The 20,103-nt window shown below is 42.5% G+C and overlaps 1 protein-coding gene across 2 annotated transcripts in view; it reads right to left on the bottom strand.

Annotated features, from left to right (window-relative positions):
• NEK11 (NIMA related kinase 11) overlaps nt 1-20,103 on the bottom strand; it is a 110,734-nt gene that overhangs the window by 63,781 nt on the left and 26,850 nt on the right. For both annotated transcript variants that reach the window (XM_066627227.1, XM_066627228.1), the window contains exons 3-8: nt 12,818-12,983; nt 11,436-11,554; nt 6,938-7,002; nt 2,489-2,615; nt 459-608; nt 292-370 (exon numbers count right to left, since the gene is read on the bottom strand). In XM_066627227.1, coding sequence (XP_066483324.1) covers nt 292-370; nt 459-608; nt 2,489-2,615; nt 6,938-7,002; nt 11,436-11,554; nt 12,818-12,983 — 706 coding nt within the window. The remainder of the gene's footprint in view (nt 1-291; nt 371-458; nt 609-2,488; nt 2,616-6,937; nt 7,003-11,435; nt 11,555-12,817; nt 12,984-20,103) is intronic.

Genomic DNA, 20,103 nt, shown 5'->3' with positions numbered 1-20,103 from the left:
CTTTAGGCTAAGTGCATAAGGGGTATATGAAACATAATGAATTTTGTGTTAAGACTTGGGTCCCATCCCCAAGATCTTTCATTATGTATTGTACAAGTATTCTGAAAAAAGGAAAAATCCAATATTCAAAATGCTTCTGGTCCCAAGCAGTTATAAGAAATGCCCAATTTGTAGTACCTATGTGATTAGAAGCCTACAGGCAATTGCTTTTTTAACATCTATAAAGTGTCTATAAAATTTGTGGCACTTTACAATTAGACAACAATAACATTGCCTTTTCATTTCAAATACCTTTAACTGACCATCAATGTATGGCATTCTCAAAATCTCTGCAGCTGATGGCCTCAGTGAAGGGTCCTTGCTCAGCATGCTGAAATTAATAACAGGAGATGAATTAAGCCATTCTCAAGTTACTTAGAATGCAACTAGTTTAAAAAGAACACCCCCCAAACACCCACCTGTGGAGCACTGCATCAAGTTTCCTTGAATAGGTGTCTGGAAGAGAAGGTGTCTCACCTTCCACAATTTTTAGAACAATGGACAAAAAATTGTGACCAGTAAACACATGATCCAAACAGCACATTTCATACAAAATGCAACCTAGTGACCTGGAAGAGGAAGAAAAAGTGATTCAAGGATGAGAAGACATTCCAAACTAAACTCTAAACTTACAATGTTGCTGCCTTTTAGTCCTGGTGGTCAGAAATTACAATTCCAATTTGATGGAAGACTCATTTAATCTCAATTAAATCCTCACCTAATATTGATTCCTATTTGTCATGTTCATTCTTCCACTTCTGTAGGGTTTACAAAGTTGTACCACACAAGTGATAGAATACCATATAATAAAAAATTACAGATCAGAAGAGAGAGAGAGAGAGAGACTTGAAAAATTTAACTGAGAGAATGCAGGAATGACATTTGTAGAGAGGTGCTGATTTAGAAGTTGCCTTACCATGTTCAAGACAAACACACATTTTTTCCTCTCTAGAACAGAGCTCCGGAAGAAAAAAACACTCTGCAAGTCTACAGCAAAGATAGACAGTGGATAGTGCCACTTGGTTAATTCCTGGGTGTCATCAAGGTACTCACATGCCCTATACCTGGAGCAATTTTGGAGCAATTTTTAAAATATTTCCTTTAAAAACAATGAGAAGAATGTTCACATGGATAAATATAGGTGGGGGTGCTAAAAGGAAGAAAACGTGGGCAACCCACTTGAAACATGGCAAGGAGGGCCAAGACTGTTTCAGCACTTGACTTGATAGAATGTCATGCAAATGATGAAGCCAGGAAGAAGCTATGTCCCCACTGTGGTGCAGAGCGACCAAAGTTTTTCTTGAAACATTATGTCTCTCCTTACACCTAGAGACAAATGAATTAGCAGTATTGGGAGCTGGTATGTACATCTTTCAATAAATTAAGGGGGAAAGACACAGCTGCTTGTGGAAACTCAGTACAAAAACAGGTGCATGTCATGGCACTCACGCTTTGTGCTGGAACTTCTCCCAGATTTTTGAAACCTTACAATATTTTCTTCCCTTCAGTGATATCTGATAGAACTAGACAGCAAGGAACAATGAAGACTGACACAAAATCCATTCCCATTCAAGTGCAAGGAAGCATAGTGGAAGATTATATACTTCTCTTTTAACACCCAAGGAATGAAATAGAAAGTTTTATGTGAAAAAACAGTAGAAGTTATTGGAGTATGGTCAGCTGTACTGCTTAGTCTAGATTATGTCCTGAAACTGGCAGGTTTTCAGGTGAAGGACTAGAATGGGGACAATCAAAAACTGTTTCAGTTTCCATCAGAGCAATAATATAAATGCCCCACTGTGTTCAAAACCCTTCCTGCCAAGAATCTGCGATTTAGAAGTGCTAGAAAAGAAGCAAGACCAGTGATATGATAAAAAATTCCTCTTCTGAAAGACAAAAGAAAGTTCAGGAAGAAAGGAAGCGAAAAATACCAGCAGTTTTCTCCTATCAGATTACTTTGTGGAAAGTGAAATACCATCTCAAAATATGAGATGGTAGATTGCTGGTAAGCAATTTAGGAGATTTAAGACTATTATCCTGAGCACACTTATATTAATGTATGTTGTGCTAATGTGCCTTTCAAACTTAGAAACCTGCATGGTCCCTGCAACCATTCTGTATTAGAAGGCAATGCCAAATGAAACTGATCCAGGTAAACCAAGATAATATTATTAATACTAAAGAAAATCTTTAACGCTAATATTTTTAAACAAGAAGAATGTTAGATTATCATAGGTTCAGGAAGCGAAGCACATGTGCTTGAATAGATCTGATCTGACAATGTAAACATTCCAGCAGCATATTTGTTCAAATAATTGCATTTTTTCAGAGGATAAAAGATAAGCACATAACATAAACAAACAGAGAATGACCTAGAAAACCAATGATTTTTTTTGGATCAGCATGATTAAATGAATTATTCATTTGAAACAGAATGCTGCCTACTTACCAAATGTCTGATTTTGTGTCATAACCTTGGTGCTGCAGGGCCTCTGGGCTCATATAGAAAGGTGTTCCAGTAAAAGTAGTTGCTAAATCACAGGATCCCATCAAGAGTCGAGAAACTCCGAAGTCCCCTTGAAACATATTTTGAAATGTAGCTATTAGAAGCTGCTGAAAGCATAGGAGCAGTCACAGCTAAATGGCATGGTTTTAACTGTTGACATTTTATATTCAAGTTATAAACATGTGTAGCTCAGTTACTTGAAACACAAGAAAATGTGTTTTTTTTAAATTTATACCGCACCTTTCCCATGCCGAAGCAAATGCCCAAGGTGGCTTATAAAGTTTTATAATCAAGTACAGAATATCACAAGTGAAAAAAAATATCAAACAAGGCATTAAAACATTGATTTTAACATTATATGGTGAAAAACAGATATCAAAACAGAGCAAAGTTTAAGGGGAAAAGAAAAAGAACTCATTGAGCCAATGCAGAACAGATAAGTCCAGGCAGGCAGTCGAGTCACAACAGTATGTCAGAGACACAGAGGGCAACTATTCACTCAGCAACCAAATGCCCCATGAAACAGATATGCTTTGAGCCCCTGCTGAAAAGTTATGAGAGAGGGAGCAGTTCTCCGTTCCCCCAGGAGGGCATTCCACAGCTGTGGTGCTACCACAGAGAAGACTTGCCCCCAAGCTGCCACCCCTCTTACTTGGGACAAAGGTGGCACTTGTAGAAGGGCCACCTCAGATAACCTAAGAGGGCGGGCTGGAATGCATGGAAAGAGCGATCTTTCAGGAAGCCTGGACCCAGGTCAAGGAGGGCCTTAAAGTTTAGAACTAGTACCTTGAATTGGGACTGGAAGCAAATGGGCAGCCAGCGTAGCTGCAGCAGAGGTCCAGCCAGATCATACTGTCTGGCCCCCATAACCATCCAGGCTGCTGCATTCTGCACTAACTGCAGTTTCCAAACTGTTTTAGTGGGTAGCCCCACATAGAGCGCATTGCAGTAGTCCAGTCTTGAAATTACCTAAGTGCCTTGTGCCTTTGTAGCACAGGCACAAACTGAGCCTTACCATTTGATAATACCTTGAATATCATAATTGCCTGGCCATTTTGGTCCTGTTCTCCTTACATAAAACATTCACGTTAGAAAGCAGCACATCTGGAACTAGGACATTGGTCTAGGTGTGAAGGAATATTGGGCAAAGGGCCAGCTGGCTTTGCCTGAATAATCTGATGCACAGTACATTCAGAGCAAAAACATGGTCAGAATAGTTTTCTTTAAAGAATTTATATTAAACAAGAAAAACCATTTTGAAGATTGAAGGTAAACTGCTTCTCATATATGCAACATGTCTGGTTCCGCAAAATGGGGTGGAGAAGGGAGAAATCCCAGGCGCAACAAGCACACACTGTGCTTCTTATGGGCCTGAGAAATACAAAAGTAATAGTATACACTTAAGGGCGCAATCCAAACCTCGCCTTGGGCTGACGTAAGTCCCTTGTGCCGGCCCAGAAGTATTGCAAAAGTGCTGTCGAGCACTTTTGCACCACTCTGGGGGAGTGACCTCCCCACGCCAATGCGAGCTCTGGGGACAAAGTGTTTGCATCGGCTGAGCTTGGTTGGCGCAGGGGTCTGTGGGGAGCATGTGGAGGGCGGGGAGGAGGTAGGCATTTCAGGGTTGGGGGAGGGCAGGTAGTAGTGTTCCCAGGGTGGGTGGGCGGGGAGTGGGAGGCAGGGCCAAGATCCGGCAGTTATGCCAGATCCTTACCCCGTTCCCTGGCAGTTCGGAGCAGTCCCAGGCTGCTCAAATTTGCGCCACCTCCTGAGGTGGCACAGATCTGAGTAGCCCCATTGGGACTGCAGTGGCTTTCCCCAGGATAACAGGAAATGTTTCTTTGGCTGTCTGAAACTTGAGCTGGATACAGCGCAGGCCCACTGGCCTGCCTGTTCCAGCGCTAGTTAGGACTGGGCTACCCATGATTCAGGAGGAAAAAGCAACATCAAGACAAGCTGCTGTTCTTGGAAACAAGATCATTTTCAAAAGGACCAATGAATCCTCTCACCTCTTGTAATGAGTTCTGTTTCTACAGCTGAGTTTCTGAAAGCCTAACCCACAATGAAGTAGCAAAACAACATAAAACAAGACAGAATTGCACTGAAGCTTATTTGGCTATAACTCATAAAGCTATCTTTTTTTTTCAAGGCCACAAAGACACTGAGATTCTCTTTCCCAAGAAGACTTATATCTCTGTTAGTGTTTGGCGCTTTACTGGGGAAGATGAAGAATTTCAGTGTTTGGCAACTAAGTTGTGGCAGATCTCACAGCTTTGGCTTCTGAGAGCTTGTGAGCTTATGTGGCTTATGAGAGTTAAAACAAAAATTTGCAAATCAAAAATGAAAAATTAAAGTTACCGTAGATAACTCAAGATAACCCCTCTTGAGGTCTTGCGTGGGGTTGTGGGATTCCTGGCAGCCTTGCCTCCCATCAGGTCCCCCCATTGCGCAAGGACCCGAAGGAGCCATGGAGGAGGCAGGGTGGTGGGGGGACAGCCTGCTGGCCCGGCGCTCCCCCGCGCAGCTGCTGCACGGACTCGCTTAAGTCCTGCCGCCCGCGGAGGCAGGGAGCAGGGGGGGGGGGCAACCTGGCTGCCGCCGTTGTCACCAGACCGATGGAGGGCAGGGAGCATGCAGGGAGCATCCTGCACTGCCTGCTCCCCACCAGATGCTCCCTGGGCGGGGGCAGTGTACCTCCCTCTGTGCCCACCACAGACGCAGCCGTGCGCTTGGAAGTAGGCAGCACAGGTCGCTCCCTGCCCTCCATCAGTCTGGTGACGGCGGTGGGTGGCAGTAGCAGGACACCTCCGCTCTGCTCCCTGCCTTCGCAGGCAGCAGAAGTGAGTGTGTGCAGCAGCTCTGAGTGGGTGCAGGGAGCACTGGGCCAGCAGGCTGTCCCCCCAACACCCTGCCTCCTCCAGGGTCCTTGTGCAATGGGGGGACCGGCTGGGCGGGAGGCGAGGCTGCCAGGAATCCCAAAACCCCACACCCGAGGAGGTGCTGCTGAACCTCCTTCTGAAGAGGGTCTACATCTGAGTAAATCCACTGCTGCTTTCCAGTTTCTTTCACTGCCCTTCTCCCCTCCCCCATCTGACTCCCTGCTTGATGAAATGAAACCCCATGTGCATCTAAATCTCCCCACTGTCCAGTGTCTTCCCTGGGCAAGAGGTGTTCTTTCCAGTTCTTTCACTCCCACGTGTTTTTATCAAAGAAGAAAATCTGTAATGATGTGGCCCTTCTGCCAAAAGTTTGGAGACACCTAATCTATGAGATAGATCATAGTTTTTAATAAATTAGAGCTGTACAAAAACAGTTTTTGCTATGCTAAGTATATATACTGTATATACTATGTATGTATACTGTGTTTTTAATACTTACTATGTTTTCAATAAATTGGAGACTGTATAGTTCTTAGATAACAATTACTGGGAGGTTATTTTTCAGGATCCGGCCTCAGGTAAAATCACACAAAACAAGGCCCCCGACTTATCCGATGGTCATAGAAAATTCCATGATTTTTGGCTCAAAACATGCCCTCGACTTATCTGTGAGATCGACTTATAGGCAGGTGTCTGCGGTGTGTAATGATCAGGTCGATATTTTTAAATTAAAATTAAGTGCTGTACAATTAGCAGTGCATGACAATGCCCTTTCCCTATTGTCTATCATCACATTTAAAAGAGAAACTAGACAATTTTAGCAGAGCCATGTGTTTAGTCATGGCTCTGTCACAAATAGAAAAGGACCGGGGCTGGATAAACTGTTTAATATTAAAAGAGGTGTGCAAGAGAGGAGCGCAGAACCCTCCCACCCATAAAGTTTCTTCAACCAAATTACAATACTGCAAATGTGACTAACTAGAACAATAACACGTGGGGGAGGGGACATGTATAGCAGTAAGCCAAAGGTGGGGTGCAGGCAGTAGTGCAGCTGAGCTGGTTGGTGCCTGGGGATGGTCCACAAAATGATGCCCCTGTGTCATCACGTCACTCCCCTCCTCTGCGCATGCATAGGAAATGGTTCCATTTGGAGCTATATGGGAACGACGGTGGGTGGAAGGGCCAATTTTGCAGCATTTGCTACACACCACATGTAAAAGGTGTCGTCCCCCCCCCCCCCCGCAGAGACAGCAGAAAACTGTCAATCTGCCATGGGGGGGGCAATGTACCCCCCCAGCCTAGCCACACCGCTGGAAGCAGGCTTTACATTACTCACCTATATACCTGCACCGTTGTTAAATTTGAGCCCCTCTGCCCTCTTTGTGGCTGAGGCAGATCCATTATTAAAGCACACAAATCTGCCACCATCATGCCTCATTCTATAAATATATGATTCATACAAGAGAATTTTACTGAGTAATAAAATTCTGTTAGGATTAAACAAAAAACTTACCAATTTTAAGGAAGTTGCTTTTCAAAAAAATATTCTTTGCTTTTAAATCCCTATGAAGGATTCGCCTGAAAATACAGAAAAATACAGCTTTTCTCAGCGAGGTGGAAAGTGAACAGCACTTCACATAAAAATATCTACATACACACAATTGTCAGCATGTGTAGTAGTAACTTGACAAGATACAAGTGTTGCAGGAACAGCCTCCAAGCAGTGGAGAAAACAGGTGCTTAACCCTTTCACTACATGCTATTTTCCAATCAAAGTCACTATATCCCAGCTGCTTTCCCATCTGCAGGAAAATACAAATGGGGTACTTTTAACTTTTCACTTGGAGAGAAAAAAAGGCAAGGTTTACATTGAATAAAGAAGCAGCCCATGGTAATAGTACCTTCTCTGCATCCTGCTGCTTTGATCAAGTTCTCTACTCTCCTGCTCCATGGTTGCATTTCAATTTTTTTTAAAGCATTGAGAGATGGATCTAAAGGATATGGGGTGCAACCAGGGAAAACTCAGACACACGGGGTAGTACCAGGGTAGAAGCTCCTGGATTGTAGATGGAGTCTTATAGAATCTGGTATGTTAAAAGCAGATTCTGGCAGAATACGAAGAGCAGTGGCGTAGCTAAGGAGGTGCAGGGGGTAGCAGTTGCACCAGGCATCAGGTTTTAGGGGGGCAACGAGCTGAGCTTGACACTAGTGACCAAAATTGTGAAAATCTTGGTATGTAAGAATAATACCATCATGGTATTACATATCATTGGAAAGTACATTTAATGCAGAATGCAATAAAACAAACTGCACTGGAATATCTGTTTTCTATCAAAAGTCATGGCCAATTAACCAGAAAATGAAAACACAACTGCCTTGTGGAACAAAAAGTGGATTTGCTTAACTCCAAACTGACCTATGAGACTGATTGTTCTGAGTGCCAATGAGATGTTATTAGGATACAACATGCAACCAATAACTTTTTATTTATTTACTTAATTAAATTTGATTTTATCATGGGGGGGGTTACAAAATCTTCTTTGACCCTGGGTAGCAGATAGATGCCTTAGCTATGCCACTGACTGGGGGGAGGCAGCAGAGCAAGTGGGTGGTGAGCTGCTGGAAGGATGAGGTGGGTTCCTCCCAATTTTCACTTTTTAAAAAGCCCGGGTGTGATGTCACTTCCAGTTGTGACTTTCGGGGCAACATTTTGAGCTTTGCACTGGGCTACATGATCATTAGCTACGCCACTGATGAAGTGCACTGCTTTTCAGACTCTTCTTAGTTACTGGTTAACTCATAGCACATGCATGCTTTTACTTAGAAGCAGGGCCAGTCTGCTCATGAGGCATTGTGAAGTGGCTGCTTCAGGTATTGGGCTGAGAAACTGGCAGGATTGTGCACCCCACCACCTCCTCTGATTGGTCACCACCTCCTCCAGCTGGACACCAGCCACCTGCAGCTGACTGCTTCTTCTCTCACCTGATCAACTGAGAAAGCAAATGAGTCTCTCAGCTGAGCTCTTTCAACTCTCAGTTGACAGAGATTTCTTGGCCCAGCACCCTGAGCAGAGGAGAGGGCAGAAAGATGGTGGTTGGGTGATGTTTTGCGTATTGGGGAATAGAAGGGGAAGTTGCAGCATGTTTCTGGTAACGGCACGCTTTGCATGTTGGAGGTGGCACCTTGTGGCAACACCTCTGGCAAAATGTGGACTTGGACATGGCCTACTGACTAGACCAGTAAAAGAGAGCTAGAATGGTTTAGTAATTGGCATCGGACTCATGGACCAATCCATGGCCATTTACAACAGCAGATCTCGCAATCCTCTGTCCTAAGTGACCCAGTGACAGCACAAACTCGCTGCCATCACATGCAAGAGAGCCTCTGCGGAAACAGCTGGAGGCTCCGTGCAAATCCCAGAACCACTTGGACACTTCACCAGTCCAGGTAAGGTTGCAGGGGGGATGACTCAAGGCAGGGAGTGGGATGAACTGGGAGGGCAGTTTGAGGATAGGAGGGGGGATCTCAGCAGCAGTGGTGCATGGCAGAACCTAACCCTTTTCCCAGCCTGGACCTGACCCCTTCTTCTCAGATTTATGCCAGCTGCCCTACCTACCCTCCCCCACCCTGAAAACAGCTGACATGGGTTCAAGGGGACCAACTGGTAAGATATTTTTACTTACCTCTTGCTGGCCAACTAATTGCCTCCCTCCCCCCATCAAAGCATTCCATCATAGTATTCAGTGCATATTCTGTTTATACAGTTGCAAGCTATGGGACTGGTGGGCCGTTAAAATAAGAAGACTTGGATTCAAACCCCACCCAGACATGAAGCTCACTTGGTGACCTTGGGCCAGACACCTTCTTTCTGTCTAATGGTTCACACATAGTTGCTATGAAGACAAAAGGAAGGCAAAGAGCAATGTACACTGTCATGGTTTTCCAGGGAAAAAGGGAATACGTAAAGGTGAGAAACAAACAAAATACAGTTGATTGGCAAACTAGTGTCAAAAAAAAAATCTGTTTCAGTAGGCTATTTGATGCCCAGTGATTGATTCAGGTATAGTATTTATTTCCATTTTCAGAATATGCTCCTTTGACTTTTAATTTCACCTTGTCCATAGTCTCTCCCTTTTCTCTCTCCTTTAAAGCATTCCCAACTCTTCCTGGTGGCCTCAGTCACACATGGATGTTTATATAAACCCATGCTCAGAAAACTTGAGCTCCTTTTACTTCTTGGCAGAGTAAAACATGATTTTCCTTATCTTTATACCTCCTCTTTTGAGCATACTTTGGTTTGAGAAAACTGATGACAGGGAGTCTCCAACAATTGCTGGTATTAATCAGTACTCTAATCAGCCCAACTGAGAGGAAAGTGGGTTACTGGGTTTCTTCCACAGTTCCTCCTAACTAGCAACTGATGTCAAAACTCAGAGGACAGAAAATCGATTTTCTAATATGGAAGTCCTCTCTCCAGCCCTGTGTTCATGCTAAATAAATGCTCCTCGAGGCAAACCAGCAAATGAAGCAGAATGAAGTTGATTATTGTGGAAAGACTGTTGCTATGAAAATATATTAATATGTCTAGAGTTCATAAAGCTAGCTGTTCAACTAGGGGAGCTTCTCCTAATGCTTTTGTCTCCCTAAGTAAAGACTGCAGACAAGCCACAAAGTCCCCTGGCTCTCAGTGGCCTGGTAACCCCAGGATAGACTGGGATTAGCGGATACAAAGAGAGGGGTGGGAGTTATATATGATCCAGCAGCCCACTCCTGCTCCCCAAACCCTACTAACAGTTCTGTTTAAATGTCGCATTAAATGTCGCAATCTGAATCCCATTCCTAGTTCTCCAGTCCTTTGCAGCTTGTTCAATTTTTCTAGCTTCCTGAAACCTGCCTGCTGGGAAGTACAGTGCTGGGTATACATCCTTTTTCCTGCATGTAGAGCCTAAGCCATTCAGAGCTCCACATCCAGTGTGAACAGTCTGAGCAGTAACACTGTTTCTGCTCTTTCCCAATAATGTCATGCACCATGAAATCCAAGACCTCAAATGTACATATTAATAATTAAATACACTCCTAATTAAAAATTGATGGTGCAATAGGAAAAATGAATATATAAAAATAAAATTGTTGAGTTGGCAGCATGCAACCGGACAAGGACTATTAAATAGGAACGCTTTCTGGAAGATAAAGAGGTGTCTCATTATTTTGGTTACTAAAGAATTAAACCATATTTTGTAGTAAATGGAGCAGTTCATTTTCCCATACTGAGTGTTTTCCAATAAGACAAGCAGATTCTAAGATTTTTGCCCTGTTATGTAAGATGTGGAGTGGCCCTTTATGCATCTTCTGGGGGAGGAGTTTGGCCCTTCAGTCCTTTTGAGTTCAACACCTCTCAACCTAGGCTCACCAACACCACCACTCCAAAAAGGGCAAAGGGGGGAATGACCATGTGCATTGCTTTCCTGGTAGGCTGGCAGCCCAGTTTGTAACTGCTTTCTTTTACATGAGTTCTGAAATAATGGTTCAGTCTGCTTGTTCGATCTGGGAACCTACAGAACTTTTAGAAATCACAAGCTGCATTATCCCCAATTATACTTGCACAGCCTATTGTGAACTTTATACCCTACATAGATGGTTATTTCCATTTGGAAAAAGGAAAGCAACTTCACTTTCAAAGTACTGTCACCAAGAATTTAGGGGGAAAACCTCAAACGTTTTCCCATTTGCGTTTGATATCCCTTTTTTTTGGGGGGGGGAGTATTTCTGTGAAGCACAACGGGGCCAAATTTCAGAAAACACTGTATACACTTTGGTATTTGAGGTATTAGGATTAGTCCTAATCAAGGCAGCTGACCAGCTGAGGTTCAGGCTGAGCTGAGCTCAGGCAGCTGAGGTTCATTTCAGAGATGAAGACCATTCAGCAAGATTTAATTTTCACTTCAGCATTAGCAGTCACACAGCAAAAATTCAGCCTCATGTTTATAACTATGTTCCATCATTCACCATACCTTTCATGCATGTAGTTGACTCCAAGCAACAACTGTATAAACCATTCTACTACTTGGTTTTCAGGGAATACTTTGCCAGCTTCTTTGTACTCCTGAATTTTAAAGTCGAGGTCTCGACCCTGAAATACAGCACCAAATTTACAATCTGTCAGAACCTCTAAATCCAAATCCAATTAAACAGTGTAGGGGGAAACCCTATTGATCTGAACACAGTCAAGCTTTTATCAGTTATCTTGGTCAGCAAATGTTCCTACTATGTATTTCAATAATGGATATTCTCTGTAATTTAATGTATGATGATATTACGTCCTTTTAACCCCAAGGCTAAAATAAATAAAATCAGGCAACTGCAATATTTGCAATGGTTATGAAGTTGCCATGCCTACTGCTAATGTTTATGAAGTTGCAAAGCCTCTTGCACCTCTGCTCAAGAAGTGATTATATATGAATGAGGCACCCTCATCCCAAGAGTCAGTGTACAAGCCAAAAATATTACTCATTCCCCCCCCCCCCATAAGACCTCTGCATCTGTGAAAGAGAGCAGCATTATCCAGCCAAGGGCAATTGTAGAGACTTCAACATGCACAAAATATCCCTGACAACTTGGTACCACTGACATGTAAATTCCACTTGGGTTGATGCATGCATGGAGGGAGTATGTTAATTATACCAGGCACATGGCTGAGCAGTTGTTCATTATGCAGTAATGAGTAGTTATCTGTATCTCTCAGTAGAGCATCTAATAGCTTGGGATAAGGTTAAACTAAGTATAAAAGCTCCTCCCAGGGCCCAAGTTTCAGGGAGCCCTTCAATTGCCCTTTATAGGTTTCTCTCCTGTGTGGATGAGTTCCTTCAAGGTCTGTGTTAAGGTTTACTTTGGCTGATGGTTACCTTATGCAATCAGAATATTAGAAACTCCACTCAGGCTCCTAGGAGTGTGGAAAAGTAACAGCTAACCTTGAAATATGCTCACATTATTAGGACCAGTCATCATGCAGAATGCTTTGTATAATGCTATGGGTAGCTCAATACTAAGCTGTGCAGGCAGGCCACATGGCCTATGCTGCATCCAGTGCAGCTCAGGAGGCAGCTGGAGGTCTCCTTGAGGTAAGGGGATTTATTTAAGTTACAGGCACCCTAGATTCAGCTAAAGTACAGAACCAGGATAGCAAGAAGACACTCTCACTTGGATAAGCCCATTTGTTCCATACAGTGTCTCTTCTAATCAAGACATTTTGCATTGCAAGCGCTTGCCTGTGCAAATATACAGTACTAGATATTGCTGCCAATAAGTAATAAGACTTCAGATATAATAGTTTTTTTTTCCTAAGGCATTTTGGAACTCCCATTCAGGGACCTGAAAAATAATGCAGATGTTTCACCTCACAGTATTCAGTGATGATGCAGAAACTCTCTCCTTCCACAAAGCTGGTATAAAACTTGACAATGGCTGGATGGTCTAGCCTGGACAACAACTGTGCTTCTAAGTTTGCTTCAACAGTTTCATTGGGTTTTAGATCTCCCACAGAAATTTCTTTCAAAACTTTCCTGTTGACAAAAAGAAAAACAAAGGTAAGGCTAGCGGAAGAGTCAGAAACAGTAAAACATCAACCCACTTATAATTTCCCCTTTAGAACCAATATTTGGACTCTTGTTCTACTTTTCTTTTTCTGGAGAGTCCAGTTTGACTTACAGGAGAAACTCTGTAGCCTCCCCCCCCCCATTACAGAATCAGATGTGCCCAGATGACTGTGGACTCCAAGGAACAGGCCCTTGCTCATTTGCCACATGAAATACTGAAGGGTTACAACCCACAAACCCACAGAACATAGCAAAAGCACCATCCCAAACCTGTGAGCTACAGCTTACTAGAGACAAGTCTTGACTTCATAATACAAGTTATATCTCTTTAGCATGCTATGTATAATTGTGATTGCAAAAAGTGGTGATTTAAGCCAGTTCTACCCAACATTGTATATACGCAACAGGGCTCAGATGTGTACACCTGTGGGCTCGGCAGAAACATGTTAAATACGCATCGCAAAATAAGATCAGCAACATCTCCTGTAATGCATCTATATATATTTCTACTGCAGTATGAGTAACTTAAATGTACGAAGTAAAAGATTAAATGAATTACTTTCTCAGATCCACCCACACCAGCAGGATCCCCATGTATTTCATTAATCTTCTGTACAAGTGGAAGGCTGCAGGGAATATCGCTCCCTGGGTGCATTTGTCCATTCAGGACACCATGCAGGGTGTTTCCTAATTAGGGTTGCCATATTCCAGTTTCCCACATTCAGGTTGTTTAATCTGCCTATTGTGCAAATCATTTGATAATTATGCACATCAAATGGTGGGTAGAGAGAGGGTTAAGGATCAACCCTACTGCACATTTCCATTTTCAAATGGCTTTCTCCCAATGCTGCTTTGCAGTTAAAAAAAAAAAAAAGATCCATTCTAACATAACATTAAAAACATGCAGGCAGTAATTTATCATAGCATTTCTATGCTATGATATTAGCATTTCTAGGCTATGATCATAGCATTTCTACTCTGCCTTTTTCCATAAAATGATCATAGCACAGTTCGTAACAGTAATGTACAGTTGAATCCATAAAGACTATTAAAAAATTAAAGTCACCTGAGTAAACAAACCTTGCAACTCACTACAGAGACTTCAGAGTCCATTGTAATCCATTCTATCTCATTTTATGTGTGAAAATTGCTTCATAGGTTCACAGTATGAAGTTCAATGCTTTTTTATTTTTGTCACTCTTAACACTTTTAGGTGGCATTTTTATTTCTGACTGTTAACATATTCTCAACATTTCACAGATGAAAATAGGGAGATGCTTGTAATGCACCGTTATACCAAAGATCAGTTTGCACTGATCCCATTCCCTTCATTGTTATATAGTTTTGAAGGCCAGTCTGGCCTTCATTTGCTCTACAAGAACCTGTCTTTCCCCCAATTTAAAACTCAAGAGGATAATTATTCTTTCAGGAAAAGAAATCCCAGGAAAATAGTATTGTTCTAAAAACAGTATGTCATTGACACTTCAAATACACCACAGCAGCTGCAGTGCAGCGAGACCTACTTCTGAGGAAACATGCATAGAATTGCTTAATTTCCAGGGTTTAGAAGGTGAACTCTATCAGCACTATACCTCACACTCCCCCATCAAGATAGCAGCAAGAGCAGGAGGTGTTTCTAAATCAGGTGTTATTTCATTTTTCAATTGTTTTTTTTTCATTTGTTAAACATTTAAAAGTGCAATATAACAGTCAGAGAGACATTGGCACACTAGGTCCAATGCTGGGAGAGAGGGAGAAGCAAGGTCAACAGTGGGACCTATAGGGTACTGGACCCAGAGCCTCCGAGAAGAATTTTACCAGGGGTTACAAAATTTCTTTTGGGCCCCTTTGCAAAGGGGGGTGCGAGAGCAGGGGAGGGTGGTGACAGGTTAGCAGAATAGGGGCAGGGAGGGGCAAAGCAGAACAGGGTGAAGGGAGGGTAGAGACAGCTGGAAAAGTCTTTGGAGCCCAGGTCTACCCACCCATGTGGCATCAGTAGTGTCCCCAGCATCCCCAGTCATGGTAATGTCCCCGGCATCGCATATGGGCAACAAATCTGAGTAGACAGGAAAAGGTCAGATCCCAGGAAATTTCTGGGCCCCTCCTTTGGCTCCTGGGCCCCCCTTTTTGCCCTGGGCCTAGGTATAAATTTTGCCCTTTACGCCCCTCTCCTAGGCCCTGACTGGATCCTCTGCAGCTGGCCAAAGACATCACCTTCTTATTCCAGGCCTGTTTGACCCGGCATCAGAAGGTGGTTACTATTTGAGAATAACAGCATCTCAACTCCTGACAAGTGTACCTGTATGATACCTATGCTTACAAACATGCTAGTTCCATTCACACTTTATACTTGTAAAGTGTACAGTCCTATGCATATATATTCAGAAGTCTCATTGTGTTCAATGGGGCTTACACCCAGGAAAGTGTATAAGATTCTATTTATTCAATTACTATCCCACTTTTTTCCCAAATGGGCACTCAAAGCAGCTGCCCTAACCATGTAATGCATAATGCTCTTAGAAATGTCACCAAAACTTATGGAATTCCACCACAGTGGCATTGACAGTATTATTATCAAGTCAGTACACTGGTAAAACTCAAAAGTGCATTCAAAAATTGAGGAAAAAAAACTTGTACTAATACTATCAATTTTTTTTAATGGAAGTGCAGACAAGCAACCAACCAAAGCCTTTCCTAAGTGGAAATTCAATAAAGGAACACATGCCACAAGTATCAATTAGCTAATTTCTCCACGCAATAAGGCAGGCATCATAAACCATAACCTTGAATCATATCCAAGCCCACTGCATATGTAAATACAATAATGAGGTTTTGGGGAGCAAAGCTATACGTTTTAATAAGTTTTGAGAAAATGAAAAGGAAAATTTGAACTTAAATGGATGAAGCAATTAGAAGATTCTGGTGTGCAACATTGCTCAGCCACAATAATAAAAATCTTAAAGGTGGGGAAACCATTTGTTTTAGAGAAGAAATGTAATAAATTCTTGTAAGGTATTCCTTCACAAACATCACTCATCAGTTATTTGCTAACAGCTCATGAATTTTTTGTACATAAAACTTGCCTAAGACCCATCTGGAAATCTTATAATAAAACATGGAATTTGCTTGTCTACATCACCGCTGACTTGCTCAGTGCTATTAAAATAGGTAATATCTACAGCAATCTACTCATCTGTAACTTGACACAGTGACATTATTTCTTCCTGCTCACAGATCATGTCACTAAACTGTCAAACAGAATGAGTCTTCTTAAAATATCACTTAATACAAGATCTTTATGCACCAAAAGACAGCAATAAAAAAATGACATGCCAGGACAGCTTGTCACCTAGTTCACTCAGTGATTTGGATGCTGCCATCGCCTGTCAAACAACTTGACAAATGTTTATCTTATTAAAATTCTGTCACCGGGTAGCAAATCAAGAACCTGTACACTTATAAATTAGCTACTGGCTTGCTACTACACAATACTTATTTACATACCAAACTGGCAGATTGTATTGCCATTAGAGGGAGAAAGTTTTGCAACAGAATCAGAATTGCTGTGATTTTTCGTTAAGGACACACACAAAAAAGGAGAAAGATAATTTCTTTCTTTCCAAAGAAATGCTTTTCTTTTTTTTAAGGTTATAGTTCTCTCTCTCTCTCTCTCTCTCTCTCTCTCTCTCTCACACACACACACACACACACACACACACACACACACACACACACACACTTGTTTTTAATGACTAAGGGCCCAACCCTATCCAATTTTCCAGTGTCAGTACAGCCATGCCAATGGGGCATGCACTCCATCCTGTGGTGGGGAAGTAGTCTCAGAGGCCTCCTCAAGGTATGGGAACATTTGTTTCCTTACCTAGGGACTGCATTGCTAGAAAGTTGGATAGGATTGCACCCTAAGAGCCCAGTCCTATGCCAGGGCAGAGTCAGAGGTTCGCACGCTGTCCCACTAATGGCTGTCATGCAAATGCCATAAGGCACTTTGCCGCCAGCAGAAGCAATGCGGAGAAACCAGGGTGACTTGTGCTGGACAGGATGCAGAAGAGGAGCACCAGCTGGTGAGTGTCCCTGCCAGGCAGCAAGAAGGCTTTTGGGGCAGAGGGATGGTGGGGGGGGGAACACAGAGAGAGGGTGGAGGAAGGGCGGGGGTGAGGATGGCATCAGAGACTGCCACCAAATCCTATCCGCCCTTCCTGAGCCATGGAACACCATACCGGTCTCTTCGGTTCTGTGCCAGCTAAGTAGCTGGTGTAGATCGGAGTACTCACAGAGGCTCCCTGGGCCCAATACAGAGGCCACCTGGGCCCGAGGAGACTTCCAGCCGCTGCTCTGCCCCTGTAGGATGCAGCAGCAGCCATTTTGACACCACTGTACTGTGCAGCACCAGGGTGGCTTAGGACTGAACTGCCTACTGACTTTTGCTCCCATTAAAGGGGTCACCAAGGCAGTTTAGGATAATTAAAAACTAACTTATAACAAAACAGCCATCACAAGAGAATCAAATAATCACAATCGTGTTAACCAAAAAAACTCAAAGCCCAACAAAACTCAGTATAACTTGAGACAAAGCAAATAGAATGGAAGCTTCCTGGGGAATGGAGTGCCACTGTTGGGGATGTGTCACTTAAGTTAACTGTCAGGGACCATACCATGGAGAGCACACAGATTTAGGGGGGTAGCAACTAGTGGTTAGTGTACACACACTCCATCCTGCTTCATGCTTTCCCTTTTTACTGGGTCAGCAGCTTAATGGGACAGGGGGGACTGGTTGTTTCTATCCATAGCCACCATCCCAGGCCACAGAAGCATGCAGAAAGGGTGCTGACTGGGGGAAAATCCTTTCTAGGAGAGCACTGAACCTCAGGTGTTCTTATTCAATAACAAAACCAGAGCAGCATCTGTGAGAACCATCAGACGTTACAACCCATTTAATTATGGACTAGGCATGCAGAGGGTCAAAATTTTACTAATTTATTTTAAAAAAGAATAAAAATTTTCCTTCTCCAGAAGAAATGAAACCAAATGCGGGGAAAAAGGAAGAGGGGGTAGAAAAAGTGCAAGCAGGCTGATGGAAAATACATGTACTTGGTTGCATAGACGCAACAAAAAGCTCGTCCTTATGGGATATAGTAACCAATAAAAACAAAAAAAATTGTATGGATTTATCCTTGAGTACATGTAAACACATTGAGTAGAACTGCATTCCTGGGAATTGCTTAAAAATAAGGTAGTGGCCAATATAAAATCCATGCACTGAGTTCTGTCAAAGATAAAGAGACTGGAGGAAAAAAATGTTTCAAATTTGCATGCACAAATACACATACCAGGGCTTCTAGCTCATCAAGCAACTCTACAAACCAAATTGAAATACCATGCATGTTTCTGTTTTCTGTATTTCTCTAACGATTCAGTTGTGAATACATATGCCTTTTCCTAGCTTTTTTAAAAGCATTATGCAACATAAGCAATAAAAAAAATAAAAATAGCATAACACGCATTTTTCTTCTGGTACGAAATTACAATTTTACGGACCAACTTGATAAAATAATGTGTTTCTATCTGCGAGATGTCGACTAGCAGTCCAAAATGTACCTAAATTAAAGGGAAAGTTACAGGAACCTCTTTGTGAACAACCTTAAGCAATCTGTCAAAAAAGATTCAGATACACAGTTTTAAAATCTGGCATAAATACAGTATTATGGATTTCAGAGCTGATAGAAGAATATTCCCTTAGGCACCTGGTGAGACTGCATCAAAGCTAATGTCCTCAGTTCGAAAAAAAGTTACCCTGAACTCTATATAATAAGAACGAATTATGAGTAAGAAGGTTTACAATGACAATTCTATGAGTAAAGCACAATAATTCTCAGTGACTGAAGGATATACAACCACACACACTCCTGCATTGCATAATTCACACACTTTGGCTTGCACAGATGTAAAGCTGCTAATCTCTTAATCACTGTTAAGAAATAAAGAATATGTCAATGGTTTGCAAGCTCCCTCTTTCCCCCATTGCCTACTCCTTTCTTTTGTCGGTAGGGGTATAGGTGTGAATTGCCTACTCCTTTCTTTTGTCAGCATTGACCATGATGCCATATTATCATGTCTGCAGTAACGATTAGCTTTTAATCAGGTTTTGAAGCCAGGTTATAAACTTTGGTTAGCATTAAGCATGATTAGTACTGATACAGACATATTTCTGCCAGCCCTTATTAAAGGGATTTACACAGAAGGGGAAAGGAGGAAAGCAACCTAGTATAGTTACAGTCTACCAGTGTCAGAGATCAGAATTACAATTTCACTAGGCCTTTCGGGAAGTACTGTGCATAGAAGTATATCATAATGAAATCAGTAATAAGCTGCTATGGTGACAGGGGAAAATGGAAACTTGCCAGCAGAAGATGGAAAACTGAGAGGAACTGGGGGCATGAAAGGGAAGGGGGAAGGAATGGAAGGTAGTTGGGATCCTGTGCTGAAGGGTTGTTTTCAGACTTGATTACATTGTAATGTTATGAGAGGGAAAGAGGCAACATATGATGAAACACTGTCTTTTGAATCAATAGAAAGCCCTAGATGACTCCAACTCCCTTCTCTTTGCTCTCTTCCCTTACAAGTGCAATGGAAGAGAGAATTCAACTAACTCCATCATAATTTATGGCATGCCATCAGCAGTATATAGGTCTCAGCCTGGAAACACAATTTTTATATACACTAAGAGTGCAATTCTAACCCCTTATGTCAGTGCTTTCCAGCAATGGCATAGCAGTGCCAATGGGACATGTGCTGAATCCTGCAGTTGGGTGTCACTCATAGAGGCCTCCTCAAAGTAAGGGAATGTTTGTTCCCTTACCTCAGAGCTGCATTGCCCTTATGTCAGTGCTGGAAAGCACTAACATAAGGGGTTAGGATTGCAGCCTTAGGGCCCAATCCTATCCAACTTTCCAGTTCTGGTGCAACAGTAACGCAGTCCCGAGGTAAGGGAACAAATGTAGTTCATGCCCCATTTGCACTGCTGCACCAGCACTGGAAAATTGGATAGGATTGGCCCTCAGTCTCCAAG

Source organism: Tiliqua scincoides, chromosome 5 (assembly GCF_035046505.1).
Source record: "Tiliqua scincoides isolate rTilSci1 chromosome 5, rTilSci1.hap2, whole genome shotgun sequence".
NCBI lineage: Eukaryota > Metazoa > Chordata > Lepidosauria > Squamata > Scincidae > Tiliqua > Tiliqua scincoides.
The sequence above is the reverse complement of the archived record's forward strand: the minus strand, read 5'-3'. Positions and strand labels throughout refer to the sequence as shown.